The 24,145-nt window shown below is 33.2% G+C and overlaps 2 protein-coding genes across 3 annotated transcripts; one reads left to right on the top strand and one right to left on the bottom strand.

The window, feature by feature from the left end:
• Nucleotides 1-819: 819 nt before the first annotated feature.
• On the bottom strand, nt 820-2,563 carry LOC126742889 (2-(3-amino-3-carboxypropyl)histidine synthase subunit 2). Its single transcript, XM_050449741.1, has 6 exons — nt 2,336-2,563; nt 2,169-2,281; nt 1,885-2,108; nt 1,689-1,829; nt 1,380-1,636; nt 820-1,323 (listed from the first exon to the last, which is right to left on the bottom strand). The coding sequence occupies exons 1-6, from the start codon at nt 2,483-2,485 to the stop codon at nt 844-846; spliced, it is 1,365 nt and encodes a 454-aa protein (XP_050305698.1). The 5' UTR covers nt 2,486-2,563; the 3' UTR covers nt 820-843.
• Nucleotides 2,564-2,807: 244 nt separating this feature from the next.
• Nucleotides 2,808-19,357, top strand: LOC126742888 (uncharacterized). Of its 2 annotated transcripts, none has more exons than XM_050449740.1 (8): nt 2,808-3,046; nt 3,103-3,253; nt 3,305-3,555; nt 3,606-3,772; nt 3,829-4,041; nt 4,101-4,455; nt 5,613-5,936; nt 10,242-19,357. In XM_050449740.1, the coding sequence occupies exons 2-8, from the start codon at nt 3,222-3,224 to the stop codon at nt 10,376-10,378; spliced, it is 1,479 nt and encodes a 492-aa protein (XP_050305697.1). In that variant the 5' UTR covers nt 2,808-3,046; nt 3,103-3,221; the 3' UTR covers nt 10,379-19,357. The 2 variants fall into 2 exon arrangements, with proteins under 2 accessions (XP_050305697.1, XP_050305696.1); XM_050449739.1 differs by having other exon boundaries at nt 2,809-3,046; nt 5,610-5,936.
• Nucleotides 19,358-24,145: the final 4,788 nt, after the last annotated feature.

Genomic DNA, 24,145 nt, shown 5'->3' with positions numbered 1-24,145 from the left:
CTATTAAATGGTTGTCGATGTTGCCAAGTCTCCATAAAAACAAAATTGGTAAAATTGACATTAGTCCACGTTGCCAAGTCTTGACGAGAAATTAATATTATCTTCCAATTTAACATTAGCTAGGTTTACAACATCGGATCTATTAGCTCCATGGATCAATTGATAGATTATTTTTATTTAATACAGCCCTGTTTACGAGGATCGATTTTGAAGGTTAAATTAGTGCAGGATTATCTCTAGGATCAAAATGTCCGTTAAAGGGAGTTTATCAGTTTAGACGAAGAATTGTAGGACATAACCTCTAAATCTTTAAAAGTGTTATTGTTGTTTCAAAATAAATTAATAAATTTTTTTTCAAGGCTTAAGCTTGTCCTTCTCTTCCTCTTCTTTATTTCTGTGTACAAAAATAAAGACCTCGTAAGCTAACATTCAATAAAATATCAAATTTGTAATTTTGGTACGTCAAAATAGGTCCTCGTGACGTCATTTGATACACGCGATGTAAACGTAGCTATTGACAGATAATAAATATTGATATCCATTATATAATTACCGGTGTCGCCAATTCTCCATAAAAAAATTGAATGACATATCGTAAATATTAATACCGATGTTACACCAAGTCTTGATAAAAAAAAAATTTCAAGTTGTCATGTCATTGTTGCCAAATCTCGAAACCGACATTGACACTGATGACAGATAGAAAAAACTAACCAGATATGTCGTCCATGTTGCCAAGACTCATTGTAAGATTTGATTTAACTGAATCGTTATGAGATTTGGCATGGTCGGGTTAGAATTTCACAGAGGGAGGGGGGATTTAAAAAACATAACCTCACAACTTTATTCAACATTTAATCCTAACAAAATCTTCTCGTTATCATAACCTTGCGCCAAACCAGTCTTTCCTTCCTCGGCCAACTTAACCTCACTTTGTCCTAAATTTTGCTCCAAACCCTTCCAAGATCTTTCACTTAAATATCCAGCACCATAATTGCTATTTAGGGCTACAGTTCCTTCGGTTTTTAGGGCTATTTCAGTGCTGTTTTGGAGGCTTTCTTTTACAGGTTCTGGTACAAAGGACCTCACTTTACCAGTTAAAAGACTAACATCGGACTCCTGTGATGTATTTTCTATATTGGGTATATCGCCCAAATGGCTTAGGTAACTGTTATAGTCATAAGAGAATTGTATGTTATTGGAGATTAAATCCATAAAGTTCAAAGCCATTTCTACATCGTAAGGGGTAACTATTGGCTTATAAAAGTCCCTGCTGTCATAAATTTCATTCATGGAACAAGTTATTATGGCATAAACATCCACCTGAAATAGTAATAAATATTAGCAACACTTAAGGGACTTTTAAAGGCAAAACTCACTTCTCCTATATTTGCTAATTTGGCCACAGTAGGCTTACCGACACTAATTAAATAATACTTTTTCCCTCTCTTTTCAATTATCCTTTTCAATCTCTCTATTACTTCCAGGTAGTTTTTCACCCCCAGGGTGCCTATAACAATCCCTATAGTGCTTGCATCCCTAATTTTCTCCATTAGAAAATATCTTCTTTTAATAATTCTTTGGTCAGACTCATATGGTTTTATGTCTGGCGGGTCATAATAATACAGAGAATTGACTATAAACAATTACATTAGCTAATGACTGATTCTTTTACAAACAGAACTCACTTTTCATGCTTAAGGCAAAGTTCATCAACTTTCTTTGATTGTTGGTAATAAAAATTACAGATTTATTGTCCAGGTTTGTAAACTGATTAACTTCTTTCACCAATAACCTTTCTAAGTCTGCAAACTCTTGTAAAATGGAATCTAAGAATTAATAAAGTTATAAATGGGTTTGGCAAGTCAAAAAAACAACACAAACCATAAAAATGCACATATCCATCATCTAAAACTAAACAAACATCCCCTATGATATCCTCATAAATTTTACTTAAGGCACTTTTAAGCTCAGCAGTATTTAAATGTAGTTTTTCATAAACGTTCATGTGTGGAATATTATCTGAGCTTTTAGACAAACATGTGGGTCCATAATGAATTATTGAGTCTGCATTAATATGGGCAGCAGCTACATAATCGATGCAACAACTAAAACATAAGGAACATAGAAAAACATAATAAATTTTCCTGTTTTTTGGAAGTAGGTACCTTCCATAAGCTGTGTCGCCTAATATGTAAACTGTTTGGCCCAGTAACTGTTGCAATTTTAAAGCTACGTCCGATGAGTCGGGTAATAAATGATCCGGGAATTGTAGACAAACCTGGATTTACGCTAATAATATTATTCAAGGCATACCAATGAGAAAATCACTCACTTTTAGGAAGTTATTCTCTTTAATCCATGCAACGCACTTTTGAATGTCGTAGATTTCGTCCAGTTTAGACGGTGGGGTGTTCACGCGTGTGCTGTCCACAGTTTTTTCAGCCCAATTATGGGAAGAATATAACTGAGGGGCATTTTCCATTATATTTAAACCATTAGCAGGTAACAGGACTGACTAATCGTAAACAGTTTTTTTTCTTACAATGGAAGTGTCTGGTGTTTAGCATTGACAGTTGACATTGACAGTGACAGTTAACGGAACTATAAGGTTAATATTAAAAGTACGTCAGCTTCGCGTAACTTCTGCCGGTAGCAAGCAAAACCTACGCACAAAAAATAAACACATAAATCCAAAGTATTTTAATTGCTTTAATATTTTTCTTTCAGTTTTTACCCTCAAATACGAAATAACTAAAACTCTTTTGTTCGGTTGGTAACGCACCACGTGACTTCATGTCAACGTCAATCAATTGTCACTGTCAGTGTCAAACAAAAACATTAAAAAACTTTCTCAAAAATTTGCAAAATAACAAGAAAAAATCAGTTTATTTTACGTAAAAAAGGTCGTAAGTGCACCCCAAAATCCGAACGATTAACATTTTCCAATAGTTTCGGGGGTACGTAGTCGAACCATCTATCGGTCATAACCTTACATGACCTGTCACTGGAACTGTTATTAAAATAAGCTTATTATCTTATTATGGTAAATTTAATTAAACATAGTGCATGTAAGCCCGAATTACGCGATTATTTTTGCAGCTTTAACATCTTTTTATATGTAGCAGTGCCGGGAAGCATAATCCCAGCATTCATATTTGTTGTTTATTTTCTATCGAACTAGGATGTACCAGACCAGTTCTTAGTAAGGGAACCTTAAGATGTTCAATTCAGGGATTAAAGCGAATCAGAGGCAAGTTGTGCGGCCTAAAAGGGCAAGATTAACAAAAGAGAACATTTTTAGGTGTAATGGAATATATCCACCCCAAGGTTTATCAGTTGTAGGGAAAGTAGCTAACAATTCAAAACATTATAACAATTCTACTTATAAGTTGATTAATAGTAAAATAGATAAGAATGTACATCATAGTGGTAAGAAAACTGTTAGTAGGACATCACATTTTGTTCAGAATCAAGTTAAAATCTTTAACGGAGGTCACCTAACTAAACTGCAGCAGGGCTTCGAAGAGAAAATAGCAATTAACAGTATTATAGGTAAGTCAATTTAGAACCAGATGGGGCAGCACTAATAAACACTATCAAAGGTTTTAATGAGTATCCAAGCACACAAAAACCATCTGTAAAATTTGAAATTGATGAGAAACCAAAAAGGAAAACAAAAGCAACACATCATGAAACCTTACAGAGGATAGAAGGGGAAACCGATGAGTTTAATCACTACCAACAAAGCTGGTTTAGTTCTAGTTTAGAGGTACCACATGTGAGAGAGGGAGGTGTTTTTATTATCTTTAATTTGTTGCTTTTTAGAAACTTAAATTGGAGGATAGATCTCGCGAAGAAAGAATCGAAATAACGCGGCACGACTTCTTACGGAGGCTACAGCAGTTAAACAGAAGCAATGTGGGCAGGCCCAATAAAATGCCCGACTGGGTGGAACGGAGAAAAGAGAAGGTTTTAACCAGGAGAAATAAATTGCCCAATGGCACAGTCAATAGTTTTGTACCTGTAAAGTTTTGTGAGGTAATTCAGGATGGGTATTATAAAATAAATAGGTAGGTATAGGTAAATATTTGTTTTAGGCACATGACTGTGGAAAACCAGCTCTTGCCTGTGCAAAATATTGTGTGATGCACATTATGTACGATAATAAGCAGGTTCTGTTTGAATATTGTACTGCAAAGTTTGCGGATAACACTCAGTGTTCAGTGCCAGTTTTCGACATATCTCATGAGCTGCCTTTATGCGCTGAGCATGCGAGGAAAAGAGACAACTATAGACTGTATCAGGAAGCAAAGCCAAAGAGGAAAAGGATGAAACCGTCGGCGATGATAAGGCCCCAAAAGAGGAGCAAGAAGAAAAGGAAGCCCCCGTCGTCAAAATGTGAGACCATTACTAGTTCGAGTGCAATAAATAGGGAGACTAATGTAACAAATGGTGAGTTGCATAAAAATGGCAAGAGAGATAAACTGTGATTTTCTTTGAAAAATATTCATTTCTCAGATTTTTTTATTTATGCATAAAAGTTAGTTTATTCGTTGGTGCACATGTGATTCTTTGAATTGGTTGCACATATAGGAAGTCTTCATATCATGAATTAATTTACTACGTCAACAGACAGCTTTATTTACAAGAAGTTTTGTTTATAATTCCATTCAATTATACAAAGCATTATTTGATATATTTTAAATCTAGTGTTGTAAAATGCTTGAGAATTTATTTTTCGAGAACGTTCCTCGAGCATGAACGTGCATGAACGAGAATTTTCAGCACATACAAGCAAAAATGCAAAGAAAACATATTAGGAAAATATCTGAAATTAAAAATGTTTGTGTTTATTTATGTTCTATTTATTAAGTTAAACTTTCAAACAACCTATTTAGGAACTCTTCTCCGAACTATCCTCTCCCTCATCGCGCTTGCTTGATTTTAAATCACTCAGAATTTCCGTTAAATCAAATTCAGACTCATCAGACTCAGAAGAATCATCTTCAATGGTATTAATTTCAGCCCCAGATTTGGTAGTGAGTTTTATTGAGTTTTATTTTTTTTGATTTCGGTTCCATTAAATTGGTAGAGGTGTTTGGCTGGCCGGTATTTGAGCTTATACTTTGACTCTTTAACGCTATGGGAACGTTCACATTTTTGGGGAACGTTCGGATTCATGCTCATTCGTGCTCTTGAGAATAAACGTCACGAAAAAAGTCGTGAACGTTCGCGAACGTTCTTCGAGAATAAACGGGAACGTTCCATTGCTCACAACACTATTTAAATCAATAATAATAATTGTAATATGTACATGATGCTCTACCAGTACTATTCATTTTGGTTCCTTAATTTTTTGCTTTACTTCAAATAATATTATTACAAATTTTTGTTTAGGTTATGGAAATTAGCCTTAGATTTTTTATTTATACATATATGCCAGAATGGATATTATTAATTTATTTACATTGTGCTTCAGTGGTTAAGTAGAATAGCTACTGTAGCTAGACTTCGCCACTACTTGCATATATGCCAAAGAATTGATTATTATTATTATTTAAGAAACACCCTGTATATTCCAAATAAGGACGATTGGTATTTTTTAGTAGAAATAGTCAGGGAAATCGAGCCATCACCAGTATTGGAGGAGGATCTGCACATAGTGGATCAAGTGCTCGCGTTAAACGAGAACGGTCTGGAACAGGCGCTGGTCAGTCAGGCCCATCTGCTCGAGGAAACGGACATTTCGAACGTGTTGAGCACGATCCAGGTGGACGAATTCAGCGACTTTTTCACAGTGAATCGAAATGGGGAATACGAGCCGTCCAGGGAGGAGGCGGAGGAGCTGGAAAAGGCCCTGGCCGCCGTCGATAACGACGTCAAATCGTTGGAGAAACTCAGTCAGACCCACGGGTTACTGGACTCGTTTTTAGGTAAGATTTTTATGATTGACGAAGAAAACACTCATAGGTACTGTCGATGATGGTGAGTTGTCGAAAGCTTTTGACTGCGTGAATCATGAAATACTGCCGGGAAAGTTAAGTAAATACGGTTTCAGGGGTGTTTATTTAGAGTGGCTTAAGTCCTACCTGCCTGGCCAGTCAGGGGGTCCAGGGAGTACTTTTTAATGATGAAATAACAAGGGACTTGTTGGTCAATGGCGGTGTTCCCCAGGGTTCAGTTTTGGGCCCACTGTTATTTCTTTTATATGTCAACGACCTTCCCCAAATTTTTACTGAAGGTACAATACAACTATCTTATGATGGCAGATCCGTCTCAATTAAGCAAAAAAATTACTGCCGGTCTTCACAAAGTAAAAACCTGGTGTGACTCAAATTTGTTGAGTTTTAATGTAAAGAGTAATATTGTCAATTTTAAAGGTTCCATTAATAATGTTCTTATGGACTCTCGTTTTGTTGCAACCCAACAGTTTAATAAATTTTTGGGATTAACCATTGATGATACTTTAAAATTTGAGGAACACATCTCTCGTGTTTGCAGTAAGGGCTCCTCAATGGTATTTTGTAGGTGTATTGTACTATTTGTTTCTCGCCAACGTTTCGAATTGTATTTAATTCATCTTCAGGACTCTAAAATAGATAGAAAGAAAAAACCTTTTTAATACGCGTTAAAAAATTATAAAAAATAATTATAAAAAACATAAGATAACATACAATGTCAGTATGCCTGATCATAGAACTTCAAGAAGGAGGGAGGGGAGAAAGGAAAACTTTAAAAAACACTTTTTCGTCAAATTAAAAAAAAACACATATTCTTTATTTACGGGATCAACCCCATTACAAAACAGAGAGAGTCAAATACAACATAATATTTTAGCCTAATACCCAATTTAACACTCCATAACAAAAATAATACAGTCAATATGATATGTTGCTACATTCCAACAAGTAATATAAACTATTAAAACAATAACAAATAACAATCCATATTAGCCCAAAATTTAAATAAAATTAACAATAAACAAAAATATATAAAATCATTTACTATTAATTAAGATCCAACATTAATCAATAGCAATTCACTAATCCACATTAAACAATCCGGTTATGGAAATAACAAAAAAAATAGAAATTATAATAATACTACCCAATGACACTAATAGATCTTTGAACACTGAAATTAGATTAAACTTTTAATTTGCCTATTTGCCTTTAAAACTAGGTAAAGCAATGCCCAATATTTGAACTTCAATAGAATTAATAAATTTAAGTGTCTGTTCAATAGGGGAGTGGGATGCATAATTAGTGCTATGAAGTAGTAGTGAGAATAATCTATTATGCCTAAAATTCCTAGATGGTATATTAAAAGATATTGCACCAAGGAGTTCAGGACAGTTTAAATGACCGTTCAATTTATACAAGACCACCAAATCAGCGTAAACTCTTCTTTGCCTCAGCGTTGATAAATCCAACAACCTCCGAGCATCATCATAAAAGTGATCGTTGGGAATCCTCATACCAAGTTTATTAATTTATTTTGGACCCTTTCTAGGTCAGTACAACAATTTGTGTAAAAAGGGGACCATATCATTGTTGCATATTCCAACTGTAACACAACAAGAGACTTATATATCCTTTTACAGGTCTCAACAGAAAATTCCCTGCAATTACGCAAAACAAAGCCTAAAACTTTTGAGGAGATTAGTTATATGTGTGTTAAAGTTTAGGTGCTCATCAAACCATACACCAAGATCCTTAATAATATTACATAACTGAGGAGAAACGCCCTCTATATTGTAAAATGAGTCAAATCTTTTATTTTTCTTGTAGAAACTAATAAACTTACATTTACTCATATTCAGAAACACTTCATTTACAATACATCATTGATTGAGCATATCTAAGTCACTCTGTAATAAAACTTGATCAGAAGAAGAAGAAACTACTTCCCTTATATACAACTTGACATCGTCGGCAAAAACCAAAAAGAAACTGTTCCTAAAGCACTTACTTATATCATTTATGAAAATGATAAATCGTAAAGGAGAACAATGCTCCCCTTGGGGAACTCCAGAGGTTACACTCACACCACTTGATCTGGCATTTCCGATTTTCGTCTGTTGAGTCCTGCCTGACAAAAAGTGCCTAAACCAAGCAACCATAAGATTCAAAAAACCAAAATGTTCCAGCTTCCTGAGCAGTATAGTATGATCGACTTTGTCGAATGCCTTGGAGAAGTCGGTGTATACGACATCCACCTGACCCCTCCTCTTCAAGACACTCAACAAGTTCCGCTGGAAAACCAACAAGTTTGTCAGAGTAAATATACCGGTGCTAAAGCCATGCTGCTCACTGATCAATTGCTCCTTACTATAAAAATACAATTGGTCATAAATAAGACTATCCAGGAGTTTCCGAATGGCAGCTTGCAGGCAAACACTTCTGTATTTCTCAATATTTTCACGGTCTCCAGACTTAAAAATAGGTACAGTGTAACTATGTTTCCACAATGATGTACAAAATACTCCAGTATCCAAGGATTTTTTAAATATTATAAAAAGAGGGTAAGAAACACTGCATACCGTTTTTATCAGAAAATAATTGGGCACACCATCAGGACCCAAACTAAGTTTAGGTGGTAGTTTGGAAATTTTGTCTGAAAATTAATCCAATAGATAAAACAGGGTTAGGGATGGATATAGACATACTCCCGCTCGATTGCTGATTCTCATTGTTGGCCAAACCATTATTACTTTGACTATAAACGGTCGAAAAGAATTGAGCAAAACCTTCAGCTATTGGTCGCAACCTATCAGTTCACTCTCCCTATAATACACTGAATTTGGTAATCTGTTTAATGCTCTTTTACTATTTAAGTTATACCAAAACCGTCTGGGGTCAGTATAGAGCAGCTGATCTAATTTTGAGATAAAGCTATTGTAACAAATATTTGATAAGGTTTTACATCTGGCTCTAAGATTTGAAAAATTGTTATAGTCAACCACACCATTACAGGCCCTATACCTCCTGGGAGCTATTTTCTTTTGCCTCACTAGAGATCTTAATTCAGCCGAAAGCCATACAGAAAACTTGAAGGTTTTATATTTTTTTAGAGGAACAAAAAGAGCCATGGCCATACCCAAAATGTGAGAGAACTCTACTGATACTGTGACATTTATATCGGATGATTTTAATACCAAATTCCAGTTGACCCTACATAAGTAGTTATTAATACCAAGGTAATCACCCCCTCTAAAATCATAGTAAAACTCTGTATATTCATCATATGGACATGCTCTCTGCCAATGTCTATAAGAAAGTTATATGGCTTATGATGTTGTGACTCTGGAAAAAGACTATCGTCAGCCAGTGTTACTGAGAGAATGCTTGTGTTGGTAAAAATAAGATCTAGGTAAACAAGTCTATCATTAGGAATAGAAATACTCTGATAAGTTTAAATAGGCATAACTTTGACCCAAAATTAATCCTGCTGAATTCACGAGACAAGCAACTACCAGCCCAGAGTCGTCATTCTCCCAATTTGCATAGGGTATGTTAAAATCCCCAAAAATATAGAAAATTCTTGTTTGAGAATGTCAACTGTGTGGCAGTCATTTTCATAAATCCCTATATCTGAATTTATTGTCCTTTGGCCCTACATATAACAGGGACAAAAATGTAGATAACATAAACAGGTTATATAGGAAGAATCCGAATTAAAAAGTGACAAAATATAATAAAGGATATAAAATGGAAACAAACCCGGTAGACTAGAGAAGTTCACTACTAGGTATAGAAACTACAGAAGAGAAATGTGTGTTTATGTATATATACATTTATAAAAAATTGATAATAGATATAGTTTAATATTTTAGGAATAGAGTGTTATTGCTTGATTGTGGTATTTACGTAGGTAATTTATCAATTAGATGTGTATAATACACTGTATGCAGAACTTAGGTTTTCAATATCGCGTCTAAAATTGACAGTGTCATGTTTAGTGTTACGGTGGCTACCAAATTGCCACAACGAAATATTAAAAGCAGTCTCAATTATTGAACTGAAGCTGGAAAAACATTTTTGGTATTTATTTTTTTGCGCGAAAACGGTGCGTCGTATGAAATTAGGACAAGAGACATTATTTGTTCTAAAATAAATGAGGATTTCAAAAACAATTTTGGATTTAAAAAACACTGCCCCATATAACATTAATAAATACAGTAAAATTTATGATGGCAAATAGAAACAAATAAAAGTGAACTCTCACATTATTTTCAGACGACCACGTTTTGCCGGACTCCCTGGTCCAGATCCCGGAAATGATGTTCCACAACGGATATCCGGCCTGCGGGGACAATATCGTCGCACAAAGTAGTTCCTTTCTGTTACCAGTCGAGCCGCATTCGAATTCATGAATGGTAAGGCTTGATCATCAATTAGGTCGTCTCTTACAGTAATATGGGATAAAAACCGTCGTGAAAGCTGCCCTCTGAAAGAAACCATTCTTTAATAATAATATTAGAAATTGTCAGGCATCAGTAAAGTCTAATAAGGAGAGAAAGTGCGAATAAAACTCATGAATTATCTCTTGGAGATACGTTGGCATTTTTTCTGAATAAAATTTGTTTTATTTAATGCACGTTCTCTCCATCGGGCAGACTCCAAGGTGTAATTGGAGGGTGTTTTAGGTAATTTTTCTTAAGAGTGAGACATTTCTGGATAATCAGGCTCCCCTTCTTGTTTTTATCTAGTTATTGTGTAAATATCGTTGAGTTTATCTTTATTAGGTCATTCGCAGCTAATTATTTAATTGTTTCACGGTTGCCTGGTAATCTTCAAATATTCCCTCGTTAATTGCAGTACAATTCTTTGAAGAAAAAAAAACGACTGTGATTGGTGCACAGTTTTCTTTTTTAAATAATTTTAGGTTAAGGTTTCCCTCGATTTAATGTAGTAATGCTTCCAGCTTAGTTGCTATATTTTTTATATATTTTTTTATTATTATTATTATTTCGGTATTAGGTTAGGATAGACGGTACCTAAGTATGTAGTTGCGTTCGTTTCACTAGAAATATTTAGGGTTTTATAAGCGCTTTTGGTTGTTCCTAGATTTTGTGCGTTTTTGTTTAAATAGACTTTTTTTTAAGCGAAATAGCGCAAGAGGTTTGGTTGAGGGACCAAAGTCTAAGCTTTATTATTAAAGTTATCATACGTAAGCATTTTTTTTTTGGTCGATACATGATGATTTCTATATATAAAATGGCTAAGCTATCTATAATACAAAAAGCCATTTTGACAGGTCGTTGTATATTTTTAAAAAAATTACGTAATAGGTGACTAATCAATTTAAATGAAGTACGTATATACAAATTTTTAAGTCTATATGTTAAGTGGTTGTTGAGTTATGGTTATTTTAAGAACTAAAGAAAAAAATCCACTTTTTCTCACTCCCCTGAATATTTTTCAAAAAATGTCGAAATAGGTGTCTAATCAATTTAAATGAAGTACCGTAATATGGAGATACTTTGATCAATTTTTTTCTACATTTGGGATTCTAGCTACTCTAATATGGTTTTACAGTACCAAAAATAACCTTAGCAATCGGTTTTATTTGATAAATATCCAACAAATAAATAAACTTTGAAAAACTACATATTTTCGAGAAAAAAAATAAAAATTCATGTGATCAAAGATATACTTAAGTTGGGGATACTTTGATCATCAATTTATTTTGTATGGATTTGTAAAGTAACCCCTTTTAAAAAGTGCCTTGAATTAAAAAAATGTTTTTAAATTGTAGATTTAGGCTATACAAAAAACAAAAACTTAAAATAAGACCATTTTATTGATAATAATAGTTTTCTGTTAATAAATAATAGAAATAAAAAACTCGCTTTACTTAGAAAAATATATTTAGCAGTTACATATTATTGAGCATAAACCGTGTCAGAAGTATTATTATTCATTCGAAAACATAAACAAAAGAAAATACCACTTCGAAAATACATTAAAAAAATATTATCTAAACATCAACGACAGGAATGCTGGAGGAAAATTCATAATAAACATTCAGATCTTCGTCTAATTTTTCTGTGGGATTGGTTGAATTGCAATAATATCCTCATTTCTGATCACAGAAACATCATCCGGCAACGAGTTTAAATTTGGTTTTGTTTGTACTAATAGTTTTAAGACCGGTAACTAAAATCTCGGGATCTATTTCAGTAATCTTACATAGATATTTGTAAGTTTTTTTGCCCCTCTGCGAAGAAAATTTTGTCACAATATATTGGCCAACTTCATATATATCAAGCTTTTCTGAACGTAAAGGCTGTTCTGAACTTTTATTGATTTCCTGTCGAAGCTCCAACAAGTTCATATCGTCTTCGCTATCAGAAATAATATCCAAGACTGTTGTAGGAAAACTATATCCAGGTGTAATGTTATCTTCCTGAGCTTTTACTGATGCCGTAGAAATACTACAACCAGGTGCAACAGCTAACCGTTTCTTCTTCTTTCTGCCAAATCGCTGCTCCTTTAACATTGTAGTAAGGGCGCTTTCTACGTCAGCAGTAGGATCTATGGCATCGGTATCCCGGGGTAATTTTTTAAAAACTTGTTCTCGGTCTAGAGGGTATTAAATTACGTTCTATCAGCGGACCCACATATCATAACGATAGTGCAACTTTTTGAGTGGTTCGTAACATTCTCAGGGTATTTTACGCCACGCCTATAAACACCACGTTTTTTCCCTGGATCATCGGAAAGATTCGATTCGCCATAATTAAATATATTTGCACTGGGAAGATCTCTTATTACCACTTCTAGATTATCATAAAATATATTTAAAGTTTCTTTGGACATCGCAGCCCTCGCCCTTTTTATGTTAGTAGCTAATCTTTGCCCGTAAGAGTCTTTGTGCCTGTTTAGAAGACTATATGTCCAATCAACACCAGGAATATTGTTTTTAAATTGATTAACAACATCACCCTTTTGGTCTAAGTAATACTTACTAGGCCAGCTTCCTTATGTCCATGAGACTTAATGGAAATCCCCAGTCTGCCCAATTTGAAGCCGCCTTCAGTATTGCTATTTCCTCGTGTTTGGTAAAAATAGTGGGACGACATGGTTTACTAATATGTTTTCCCTTGTACTTATTATAGAGAGTTCCGAAAGGAATATTAAACTGCTTTGAAGCTTCTCGTATTGAGCATATACCATCCACCACTACTTTCAATGCATGCTCCAGCTTTTCAGGGGTATAATTTATATAATGTCACCCTTTTATGTTCGCGAGGCATTTCTGGAAAAAAAAATAATAATTTAATAATTTCTGGAAAGATAATTATAATATATGTTAATGGGGCAACTTTAATCAAGCGATCAATGTTACCCCATAGCCCGATCAAACGGTTATGTTATATAATGTTACGGTACCTATATACAAATTTTCCAAGTCTGTATGTCGAGTGGTTTTTGAGCTATGACCATTTTATGGATTAAAGAAAAAAATTTAACTTTTCCAATAATTTTTTTTTGAACCCTAAATAAATATTTTTCGAAAAATGCCTGGAATTCTGGATCCTTTAATATTACTTATTAGGCAGTTAAAGCAGTCAAAGAGTTCACCTTCTATTATTCGGAATTAAAAAAAAAAAGGATTTACATATTATAGTCCCTATAATTCCGGGATATTTTCGGGAATTCCAGGTAATTGCGGGATGTAGGATCAACTGTCTGGAATTCTTTATCTATTATTTAATTTGTTATTCTCAACTGCCTGGAACAATAAAAAACGACTTTTTTAATTACTTCATATATTGAAGTGACTCTTATCAATTATTTCTGTCCTTCTCTTTGGGACTGCCAAATAGATTTAATTTTTCTTCCAGGCAGTCGAATATTTCTCTCTCTCTCCTTATTGCACGAAGTATTCACTTTAACTAGCTGAAAGAAGAAGATAGAGACAGTGTATAAGAGCAACTGCCTGGAAGAAACGAATAATGTCTTGAAATATTTGAAAGAAAAAGACAGAAATAGAAGGACAACAAACAAAAAAAAACGCGCATTGTAATTGTATTCACGTCATTACCGAACGATGGTGTCACGTTTAAAAATCAACTTTTTTAAAAAATTGTTTTTTACAGTCCACTGTATATCTTTTAAAAAATTATGAAATAGGGGTGCAGTCAATTTGAATGAACCAGCTGTATACGAATTTTTGAGTCTGTACATTGGGTGGTTTTTGAGTTATGGTGATTTTGAGAACTAAAGAAAAAAATCAACTTTTCCAAAAATCCACTTTTTCTCACTCCCCTGTATATTTTTCAAAAAATGTCGAAATAGGTGTCTAATCAATTTAAATGAAGTACCTACATACAAATTTTCAAGTCTGTATGTTCAGTAGTTTTTGAGTTATGGTCGTTTTGAGAACTAAAGAAAAAAAAATCAACTTTTCCAAAAATCCACTTCTTCTCACTCCCCTGTATATTTTTTCAAAAATGTCGAAACAGGTGTCTAATCAATTTAAATGAAGTACCTACATACAAATTTTCAAGTCTGTATGTTGAGTGGTTTTTGAGTTATGACCATTTTATGAATTAAAGAAAAAAATTTAAATTTTTCAAAATTTTTTTTTTTGAACCTTCTGTTATTTTTAGAAAAATGCCTGAAATTCTGGATCCTCTAATTTTACTTATTAGGCAATTAAAGCAGTCAAACAGCTCACCTTCTATTACTCGCAATAAAAAAAAGGATTTACATATTATACTCCCTATAAATCGGGGATATTTTCGGAAATTCCAGACAGTTAAGGTGGTTTCTGGTTGTCAGATCAACTGCCTGTAATTCTTGATTCATGATTTAAGTTTATTTGTAATTCCAGGCACTTGATTTAGTCAATATCTCAGTCTTACACATCAATTTAGATTTGAAAAAAAAAACAGGATTTATGACTAAATAGTGCCTACAATTCCAGGATATTTTAGGGAATTCCTGGTAATTGCGGGATATAGGAACAACTACCTGGAATTCTTGATTTATTATTTTATTTGTACGAGCATCTTTAATGAGAAAAGCTTTCTTACACACTTTTATTTCAGATTCATCCACCCTTATTTTATAAGTAAAACTAGCACCGTGAGTTTTTTTATTTATTTCAGATCGGGGACGTCTTCTAATAATATTGTTCATTGATATGAGACCAGTTAAATGAGAATCTTGATTATTTTTGTCAGTCATATTATTAAGCTGGATAAGAATGGCAATTCTTTTTTCTTCAGCAACTTTGGAAAAACAGGAATTTTTGCAACTATAAAAAAATATTTTTTTTATGGGAAAACCCACACTTAAAAAATATACCCTCTAACATACCTGCATGCTTCGCCAGTTTTACGCGCTAAAACACGTTTGCCCTTGTGATTTATGTGCTCTTCACCACGAACTTTTAACTCTTTGATCACTGTCTCCTTCTTTATTTTCTTTGGCTTTTTTTGTAGGCCAATTAGTTAACACTTCTTCACGATCTTCGAGCATTTTTTTAAGTATAATTTTTGAGCAAGAAAACGCAAATTCTAACCTCCAGTCAAAAATCACAAGAACACGTCTGGTTTATCCTCCTGAGACCCCCGGCCAGCTGACTTTTAATAAACAAGGATAAACATAATAGTTTATATACTTGGGATACACTTACTATAAAAATACATGTTTTTTTTTTAAAGTCAACCATTTCTTATTTTTTTGATGTCGACTTAAATGGACGTAGGGTCATAAAGAAACAAAAAAAAATGCATAATTATTTATTATGTGTTTTAACAAAAATAATATTTCTTAAACTACCAAAACTTTCGATGCAATTTTATTGCCCAGTCACATGATACATTATATACTGGCAAGTGCATGCCTTTTTTTCTTTTTGTCATAGGAGGAATCAATGGTGTTGGTGTAATGTAGCCCAAAGCGTTATTTCGAGTCTTTATCGTCAAAGGTGCTTCATTTTGGTCTTCAAAATTTGTGGCTAAAAGTTTATCCACAACGCTGATCTTAAAATCTAAAAATTGTTGAATTTGCTTGGAAGAATCACCTAGTTTTTTCCTATCAGTTCTGTAGAGGATCCAGGCATTTGCAAGAGCTAAATCTATGAAATGTAAAATTACTTTTACAGTCCACTTTTTAGTTCTAGTATTGATGCGATAGTAACTAATCATTCGATCAATCAAATCAATACCACCCATACAATCATGGTATGATTTAACAATGTTTGGTCTAGAAATATCTAGGTATTTAGCCTCCTTTTTCGACCAACGTTTACATACATTTATTGGATCTTTTTCCATTTTAGATGATGCTAAAATTATTGGTTTTTGATCATACCATTGAACCAAATTAATCTTTGAATCATCCCTTACTGATTGTTCACTAAAACCTCGTTCGAATTTTTTAATTTCTTTTTCTGCTGTTAGATGAGCTGAAGAAGGAATTCTAGACTTCATAATAGTACCCGTACCATAAAAGTTTTTATCAAGTAAACTCTCTAACAACGATATTGTTGTAAAATAGCGATCCATGAAGATGTGAGAGCCACTTTTAAGGCTTTGGGATAATCGCATCACTGCTGAAGCTCCAACACCCAATTTTTTTGAATTTTCGTCCAAAAAAGTTTGTTTACCTAGATTTCAAAGTCAAGCACAAGTCCTTCTGGTGTAGCACATACACAATTTTTTAGTCCTGGCTGGGGTTTGCCTTTTACGAATTGTTTTAGACCACAGGTGCCAGTAAATGGTATCATTTGTTCATTCACTGCAACATTTTCTTGCCTCTCTAGTTTTAAACATCCTTGTCTGACTCTCCGGTAATTGGTCTTACTTTCTATAACCTGTCCTTTTGTCTATCATTAGCTGATACATCATTGTCAATGACTACTTTTAACTGACTTCTTATTGAAAAAAATCTATCCCGCGCCATGTGCTTCGCAATTGAATCAACTCTAGTTGTTTTGGCTCAAAACATCTTCACCCTAGGATATTTTAAACAAGACATTAAAACCGATATTCCAATAAATTTTTTTACTTCATCGGTCGATAAATTCATAATTTTATCATTTTCTAAAAAAATTTTTATATTTGTGCAATCACGCATTGTCTCAAATAATTTATCGTCAATAAATACTGACACATAATCCATAATTTTCCAACCTGCTCTTTGAAAGTGACTTTCTTTAAAACCGTCTTTGACTACTTCTACTTCCTTGAAACTGCAATAGAATAAAAATTGGGAAAAGATAAATTTTACTACCTAAAAAAATACCTGTCAGATTTTCTCCAAGTCATTCTTTTAGCTTTTGCTGACATGTTTTCCTTTAAAATTCTAAGTAGAATATCAAATTCTGGGTCTGAGTCACCATCATAATCATCTTGATTTTCATCTATTTGATCTTCTATAATATCCATAGTTTCTAAGGGTTCTTCCAAATCTTCTTCTTCAATTATTGTTTCACCAATTGTTTCTGCATTTATTATCCGTATCGTCATCTGAGTCTCCTTCAAACTCAGAATCGTTAGCATTCAATAATTGAAGTAGCCTATCGTCATCTTTACCGGATCGCAAATAAGTATCATTTCCAAAAATAGCTAAAAATAATGTCATAAATTTAAAATGTTTCTTAAAATTATTTATTTGGCTAGTTTGAAGTTAACAATTTAAAGCAAGTCCTAGTGTCCACTTTAATGGATTGAAGTTAAATGTAAAATTAGGGGACGAATTCCCGACGATCATTTAAATGGACATGGCCGTTTTTTCCATTTATTTAAATAAATTTCCACTAAAGACTTAAAATATTAATCGAATTATAAACAAAAATCATTTAGAAAAAGATTATACTAGTTTTTACAAAAAAATATTAAGCACACATGTCCTATCCCGTCGCACGGACTAATGCTGTATTTGGTGGAAAAACAATGGACGTTTTTGTAGAATCTTAGAATTATTATCTTAGAATCTTATTCTTTAGAATATTAAAAACATCATATTTTTAAACCAGATGGTGCTACTAGCTCAATTACGTTGATTTTGGACATGTGCGGTTTTTATAAAACACGCCTCAATTGTATTCATGTCAGTACCGAAGACGAACGATGGTGTCACGTCTAAAAATCAACTTTTTCAAAAAATTGTTTTTTTCAGTCCCTTTTACATTAAAAAAAAAAAACGAAATAGGGGCCAGTTTATTTAAATGAACCACCTGTATAGAAATTTTTGAGTCTGTAACTTATGTGGTCTTTGAGTTATGTAACTCTTCTGAGGAAAAAATCAACCTCTTGAAAAATCCCAATTGTTTCCCAAAAAAACGTTTCACATCCCATAATTTTTCTAAATAACTTATATAGAAACCATCATGTATTAATTGCGTACAGGGTGTTTCACTGCTGACATTAATCCAATCCCGTTTCAAACACTACAAACAATTTACTCCTGGATAAAACCTAATTGCCTTAGAAGCGAAACCTTGAAACACCCTGTGTAACCTCGGTCCCATCTCTCATTCTTCATCATTAGCAACAAAATAAGAAAAACTATAGAGAAATTCATTGCTTAGTGAAAAGACTGATTAGTGTTTAAAAAAAGATTTACTGTGTCCATTGTATGTAGTACATAACTACCGTGTACCAGTCACAAGTCACTATAGTGTCGAATATACGCCCTTTTTTTCCCAAAACACTGTCAGTAGATGTGGTAAAAATTAATTAATTAAATTTAAAAACATAATTAGTGTCGTCAACAATGTTAACTTGCTCAGGAAATTTTCGGTGTATAGCGTACATCTAAGTGAGTGTTTTAGTGTTAAAATTTGCTTTTTTTTAATAAAATGTGATGGCTTTTTTTTTTTGTTAAAGTGATCTCGAAATTATCCCAAAAAAAGAAAGAGAAAGAAAAAAATTGTCAGCTTATTTTTTGTTTGACACATATTCCAATTAATACTAAATTTACATAATCATTTAGGTGTTGCCAAAATGCTTCACATAAAGCTGTCCCCTCTTTTGGCAACACTGTGACGGTTATATACATTTAGCCGCTAGTACATTACATAACCTTATACTAACAATTTTTTTTTAATAAAAGTATTTATTTTTATATAAGTAGTGTAGCGCTTTATTTTAAGGAACTCCCTCCCCTTGAAACTTGTAAATATCATGGTTAAAATGTATCACTAAAGACAGAGTTGCTCTCTCTCTCCCCCCCATGCCCTCCCACTCCCCGTAATTTAGTAACTTTAGGATGTAATAATTGATTTGTAAATAGTATCCCTATCACTGACGTAATAATAATATTATGGTTTTTGTATTGGCACCTCATGTACAGTTTTTTTATATAAAATAATAAAAAACCAATATAGTGAACGTACAAGTGTTTGTAGTAGACACGCGAGTTGTTTGTTTGAATTTAATTTTTGTGTCTCGGCCCTTTGAAGGTTTTGGAAACTTCATTAAATGTTCGTGGATTATTTTTAGGTAAAGCAATATTAAAGTTTTTTTTGGAATTTTTTTCCGAAGAGAATGCGAATGAAAGTTCAAACGTGTAAGACAACTTTTGTAAATATTTCCAAAAAAAAAATAAAATCGTTACCAAAAAAAAAACGGTGGTTTTATTTCAAATCTTGTGAAACGTTTGAATTGTGGGCCGGAAGTGACGTCACTCTGTGACGGAGGACTTTGACACATGGGTCAATGACAGATGTCAAAGAAAAATGAAGAATATTAATTTTCTCCTTTCTAATGTTTTTCTCTTAAGATGTGAAACCTGGGAATTTTCTTTCTTTTTGTCTTGTAAATTATTATTCCTAGGGAATTTGTTAATAAAGCAACGTACAAAGGCGGCAATATTTGAAATTGCGGCCCGGAAGTGACGTCCTTGACAGTCTTGACATGATTGTGTCAATGACAGATGTCAAAGAAAAATTAAGGATAATAATTATTTTCTCCTTTTTCATGTTTTTCTCTTAAGATGTCAAATCTGGGGATTTTCTTTCTTTTTGTCTTGTAAATTATTATTGCTAGGGAATTTGTTAATAAACCAACGTACAAAGGCGGCAATATTTGAAATTGCGGCCCGGAAGTGATGTCCTTGACAGGTTTGACATGATTGTGTCAATGACAGATGTCAAAGAAAAATGAAGGATAATAATTTTCTCCTTTTTAGGGTTTTTCTCTTAAGATGCCAAATCTGGGGATTTTCTTTCTTACTTTTTGTCTTGTAAATTATTATTCCTAGGGAATTTGTTAATAAACCAACGTACAAAGGCGGCAATATTTGAAATTGCGGCCCGGAAGTGATGTCCTTGACAGTTTTGACAAGATTGTGTCAATGACAGATGTCAAAGAAAAATGAAGGATAATAATTATTTTCTCCTTTTTCATGTTTTTCTCTTAAGATGTCAAATCTGGGGATTTTCTTTCTTTTTGTCTTGTAAATTATTATTCCTAGGGAATTTGTTAATAAACCAACGTACAAAGGCGGCAATATTTGAAATTGCGGCCCGGAAGTGACGTCCTTGACAGTCTTGACATGATTGTGTCAATGACAGATGTCAAAGAAAAATTAAGGATAATAATTATTTTCTCCTTTTTCATGTTTTTCTCTTAAGATGTCAAATCTGGGGATTTTCTTTCTTTTTGTCTTGTAAATTATTATTGCTAGGGAATTTGTTAATAAACCAACGTACAAAGGCGGCAATATTTGAAATTGCGGCCCGGAAGTGATGTCCTTGACAGGTTTGACATGATTGTGTCAATGACAGATGTCAAAGAAAAATGAAGGATAATAATTTTCTCCTTTTTAGGGTTTTTCTCTTAAGATGCCAAATCTGGGGATTTTCTTTCTTACTTTTTGTCTTGTAAATTATTATTCCTAGGGAATTTGTTAATAAACCAACGTACAAAGGCGGCAATATTTGAAATTGCGGCCCGGAAGTGATGTCCTTGACAGTTTTGACATGATTGTGTCAATGACAGATGTCAAAGAAAAATGAAGGATAATAATTATTTTCTCCTTTTTCATGTTTTTCTCTTAAGATGTCAAATCTGGGGATTTTCTTTCTTTTTGTCTTGTAAATTATTATTCCTAGGGAATTTGTTAATAAAGCAACGTACAAAGGCGGCAATATTTGAAATTGCGGCCCGGAAGTGACGTCCTTGACATTTTTGACATGATTGTGTCAATGACAGATGTCAAAGAAAAATGAAGAATAATAATTTTCTCCTTTTTAATGTTTTTCTCTTAAGATGTGAAATCTGGAAATTTTCTTTCTTTTTGTCTTGTAAATTATTATTCCTAGGGAATTTGTTAATAAACCAACGTACAAAGGCGGCAATATTTGAAATTGCGGCCCGGAAGTGACGTCCTTGACAGTTTTGACATGATTGTGTCAATGACAGATGTCAAACAAAAATGAAGAATAATAATTTTCTCCTTTTTAATGTTTTTCTCTTAAGATGTCAAATCTGGGGATATTCTTTCTTATTTTTTGTCTTGTAAATTATTATTCCTAGGGAATTTGTTAATAAACCAACGGACAAAGGCGGCAATGTTTGAAATTGCGCGCCGAAATTGACGTCTCACTGCGATGGATGACTTTAACATGTGTCAATGACAGACGTCAAAAAATCTACAATAATAATTTTAGCCTTTTTAATTTTTTTCCCTTATGATGCCATATCTGCGAATTTTCTTTTTGTTTTATATTTATTATTACCCGGGAATAATTGTTAATAAGCAAACTTAAAAAGGCGGCAATATTTGAAATTGCGGCTCGGAAGTGACGTCCTTGACAGTTTTGACATGATTGTGTCAATGACAGATGCCAAAGAAAAATGAAGAATAATAATTTTCTCCTTTTTAATGTTTTTCTCTTAAGATGTGAAATCTGGGGATTTTCTTTCCTTTTGTCTTGTAAATTATTATTCCTAGGGAATTTGTTAATAAACCAACGGACAAAGGCGGCAATGTTTGAAATTGCGGGCCGAAATTGACGTCTCACTGCGATGGATGACTTTAACATGTGTCAATGACAGACGTCAAAAAATCTACAATAATAATTTTAGCCTTTTTAATTTTTTTTCCCTTATGATGCCATATCTGCGAATTTTCTTTTTTTTTTGTTTTATATTTATTATTACCCGGGAATAATTGTTAATCAGCAAACTTAAAAAGACGGCAATATTTGAAATTGCGGCTCGGAAGTGACGTCCTTGACAGTTTTGACATGATTGTGTCAATGACAGATGTCAAACAAAAATGAAGAATAATAATTTTCTCCTTTTTAATGTTTTTCTCTTAAGATGTCAAATTTGGGGATATTCTTTCTCATTTTTTGTCTTGTAAATTATTATTCCTAGGGAATTTGTTAATAAACCAACGGACAAAGGCGGCAATGTTTGAAATTGCGGGCCGAAATTGACGTCTCACTGCGATGGATGACTTTAACATGTGTCAATGACAGACGTCAAAAAATCTACAATAATAATTTTAGCCTTTTTAATTTTTTTTCCCTTATGATGCCATATCTGCGAATTTTCTTTTTTTTTTGTTTTATATTTATTATTACCCGGGAATAATTGTTAATCAGCAAACTTAAAAAGACGGCAATATTTGAAATTGCGGCCCGGAAGTGACGTCCTTGACAGTCTTGACATGATTGTGTCAATGACAGATGTCAAAGAAAAATGAAGAATAATAATTTTCTCCTTTTTAAGGTTTTTCTCTTAAGATGCCAAATCTGGGGATTTTCTTTCTTACTTTTTGTCTTGTAAATTATTATTCCTAGGGAATTTGTTAATAAACCAACGTATAAAGGCGGCAATGTTTGAAATTGCGGGCCGAAATTGACGTTACACTGCGATGGATGACTTTAACATGTGTCAATGACAGACGTCAAAAAATCTACAATAATAATTTTAGCCTTTTTAATTTTTTTTCCCTTATCTGCGAATTTTCTTTTTTTTTTGTTTTATATTTATTATTACCCGGGAATAATTGTTAATAAGCAAACTTAAAAAGGCGGCAATATTTGATTTTGGTGCCGGAAGTGATTGGAAAGAAATGGACCACAATCTATGTTCAGACAACGTTGCCACATTGCGTATAACGGACAGACAAGGCTTACAAGATTTTTTCATGATATAATTTACGTATTATAAATTCAATAAGTTATTGGTTTTATTAGCAGTAAATAAAATAGTTTTTTAAGACAAATTCGACAAACAAAATGAGGCAACGTTTCCAAGATTATATAATTAACTAACTCAAAACCCTCCCTCCTCCTCCCAAACTCAATTTTTATATTAGTCTTTGCAGCGTTGCCATATTATGAGTTTTTTATTTACTTCATAGAGTCTTCATAAAATAAATTAATTGATTTTTGGTGATTGTTTAACTTTTTTTAAGTAATATGAATTTAATAATATCTTAACTTCAAATATTAACAAATTTCTTAAACGTCTTAATCAAATCAAAATGTATCCGACAAAAAGATAGACATGGCAACATGGTCGATTATGTCAAGATTTACCTAGCCATAGCAACCTTGATTGATTTCAAATCTGGGAACGTCGTAAATTGCAAATAAATATTATAATAACCATTATTACAATGCCGTAAATAAATAAATGAAATAACAGGGATCATGGCACTTGAAATGTTGCCCAACTTATATTATAGAAAGGGCAAGCCATGTGTTTTGAGAGAGATGTTTGCTCTCAGAATACGCAGTTGCAAAATTCACATTATTTCAGTGAGTTTGGTAACACAAATTTGCCTTAAAGATATTTGTTTTTAAATTTTTTGGAACATTTGAAAAGAATAACGTTCATTAGGTCCCGCCATTTCAAAATCCGATTGGCGGCAGAATATTTGCGGGATTTTAAGTTGGACCAATCCGTAGACGGGTCGGTGAGCAAGAATCGGCGCGGTTGCCATATGGAAAAAAATGCTCAAAAGTTAAGAAATTTTTTTAATTTGCCGCACTGTTTTACCCTCTACAGTAAACAGCAACCAACTAATATTGATGAAAAACCTTATTGTGCCTCTTATTTCTTTAATAAAGCAATTTCAAGCAATAAATAACAGTCAGGGTTAAATAACAACTAATTTGAGGATCACTGAGCTGCCCGATACGGCATCGTCGCACGCTT

This window comes from Anthonomus grandis, chromosome 12 (assembly GCF_022605725.1).
Source record: "Anthonomus grandis grandis chromosome 12, icAntGran1.3, whole genome shotgun sequence".
Classification (NCBI taxonomy): domain Eukaryota; kingdom Metazoa; phylum Arthropoda; class Insecta; order Coleoptera; family Curculionidae; genus Anthonomus; species Anthonomus grandis.
The sequence above is the reverse complement of the archived record's forward strand: the minus strand, read 5'-3'. Positions and strand labels throughout refer to the sequence as shown.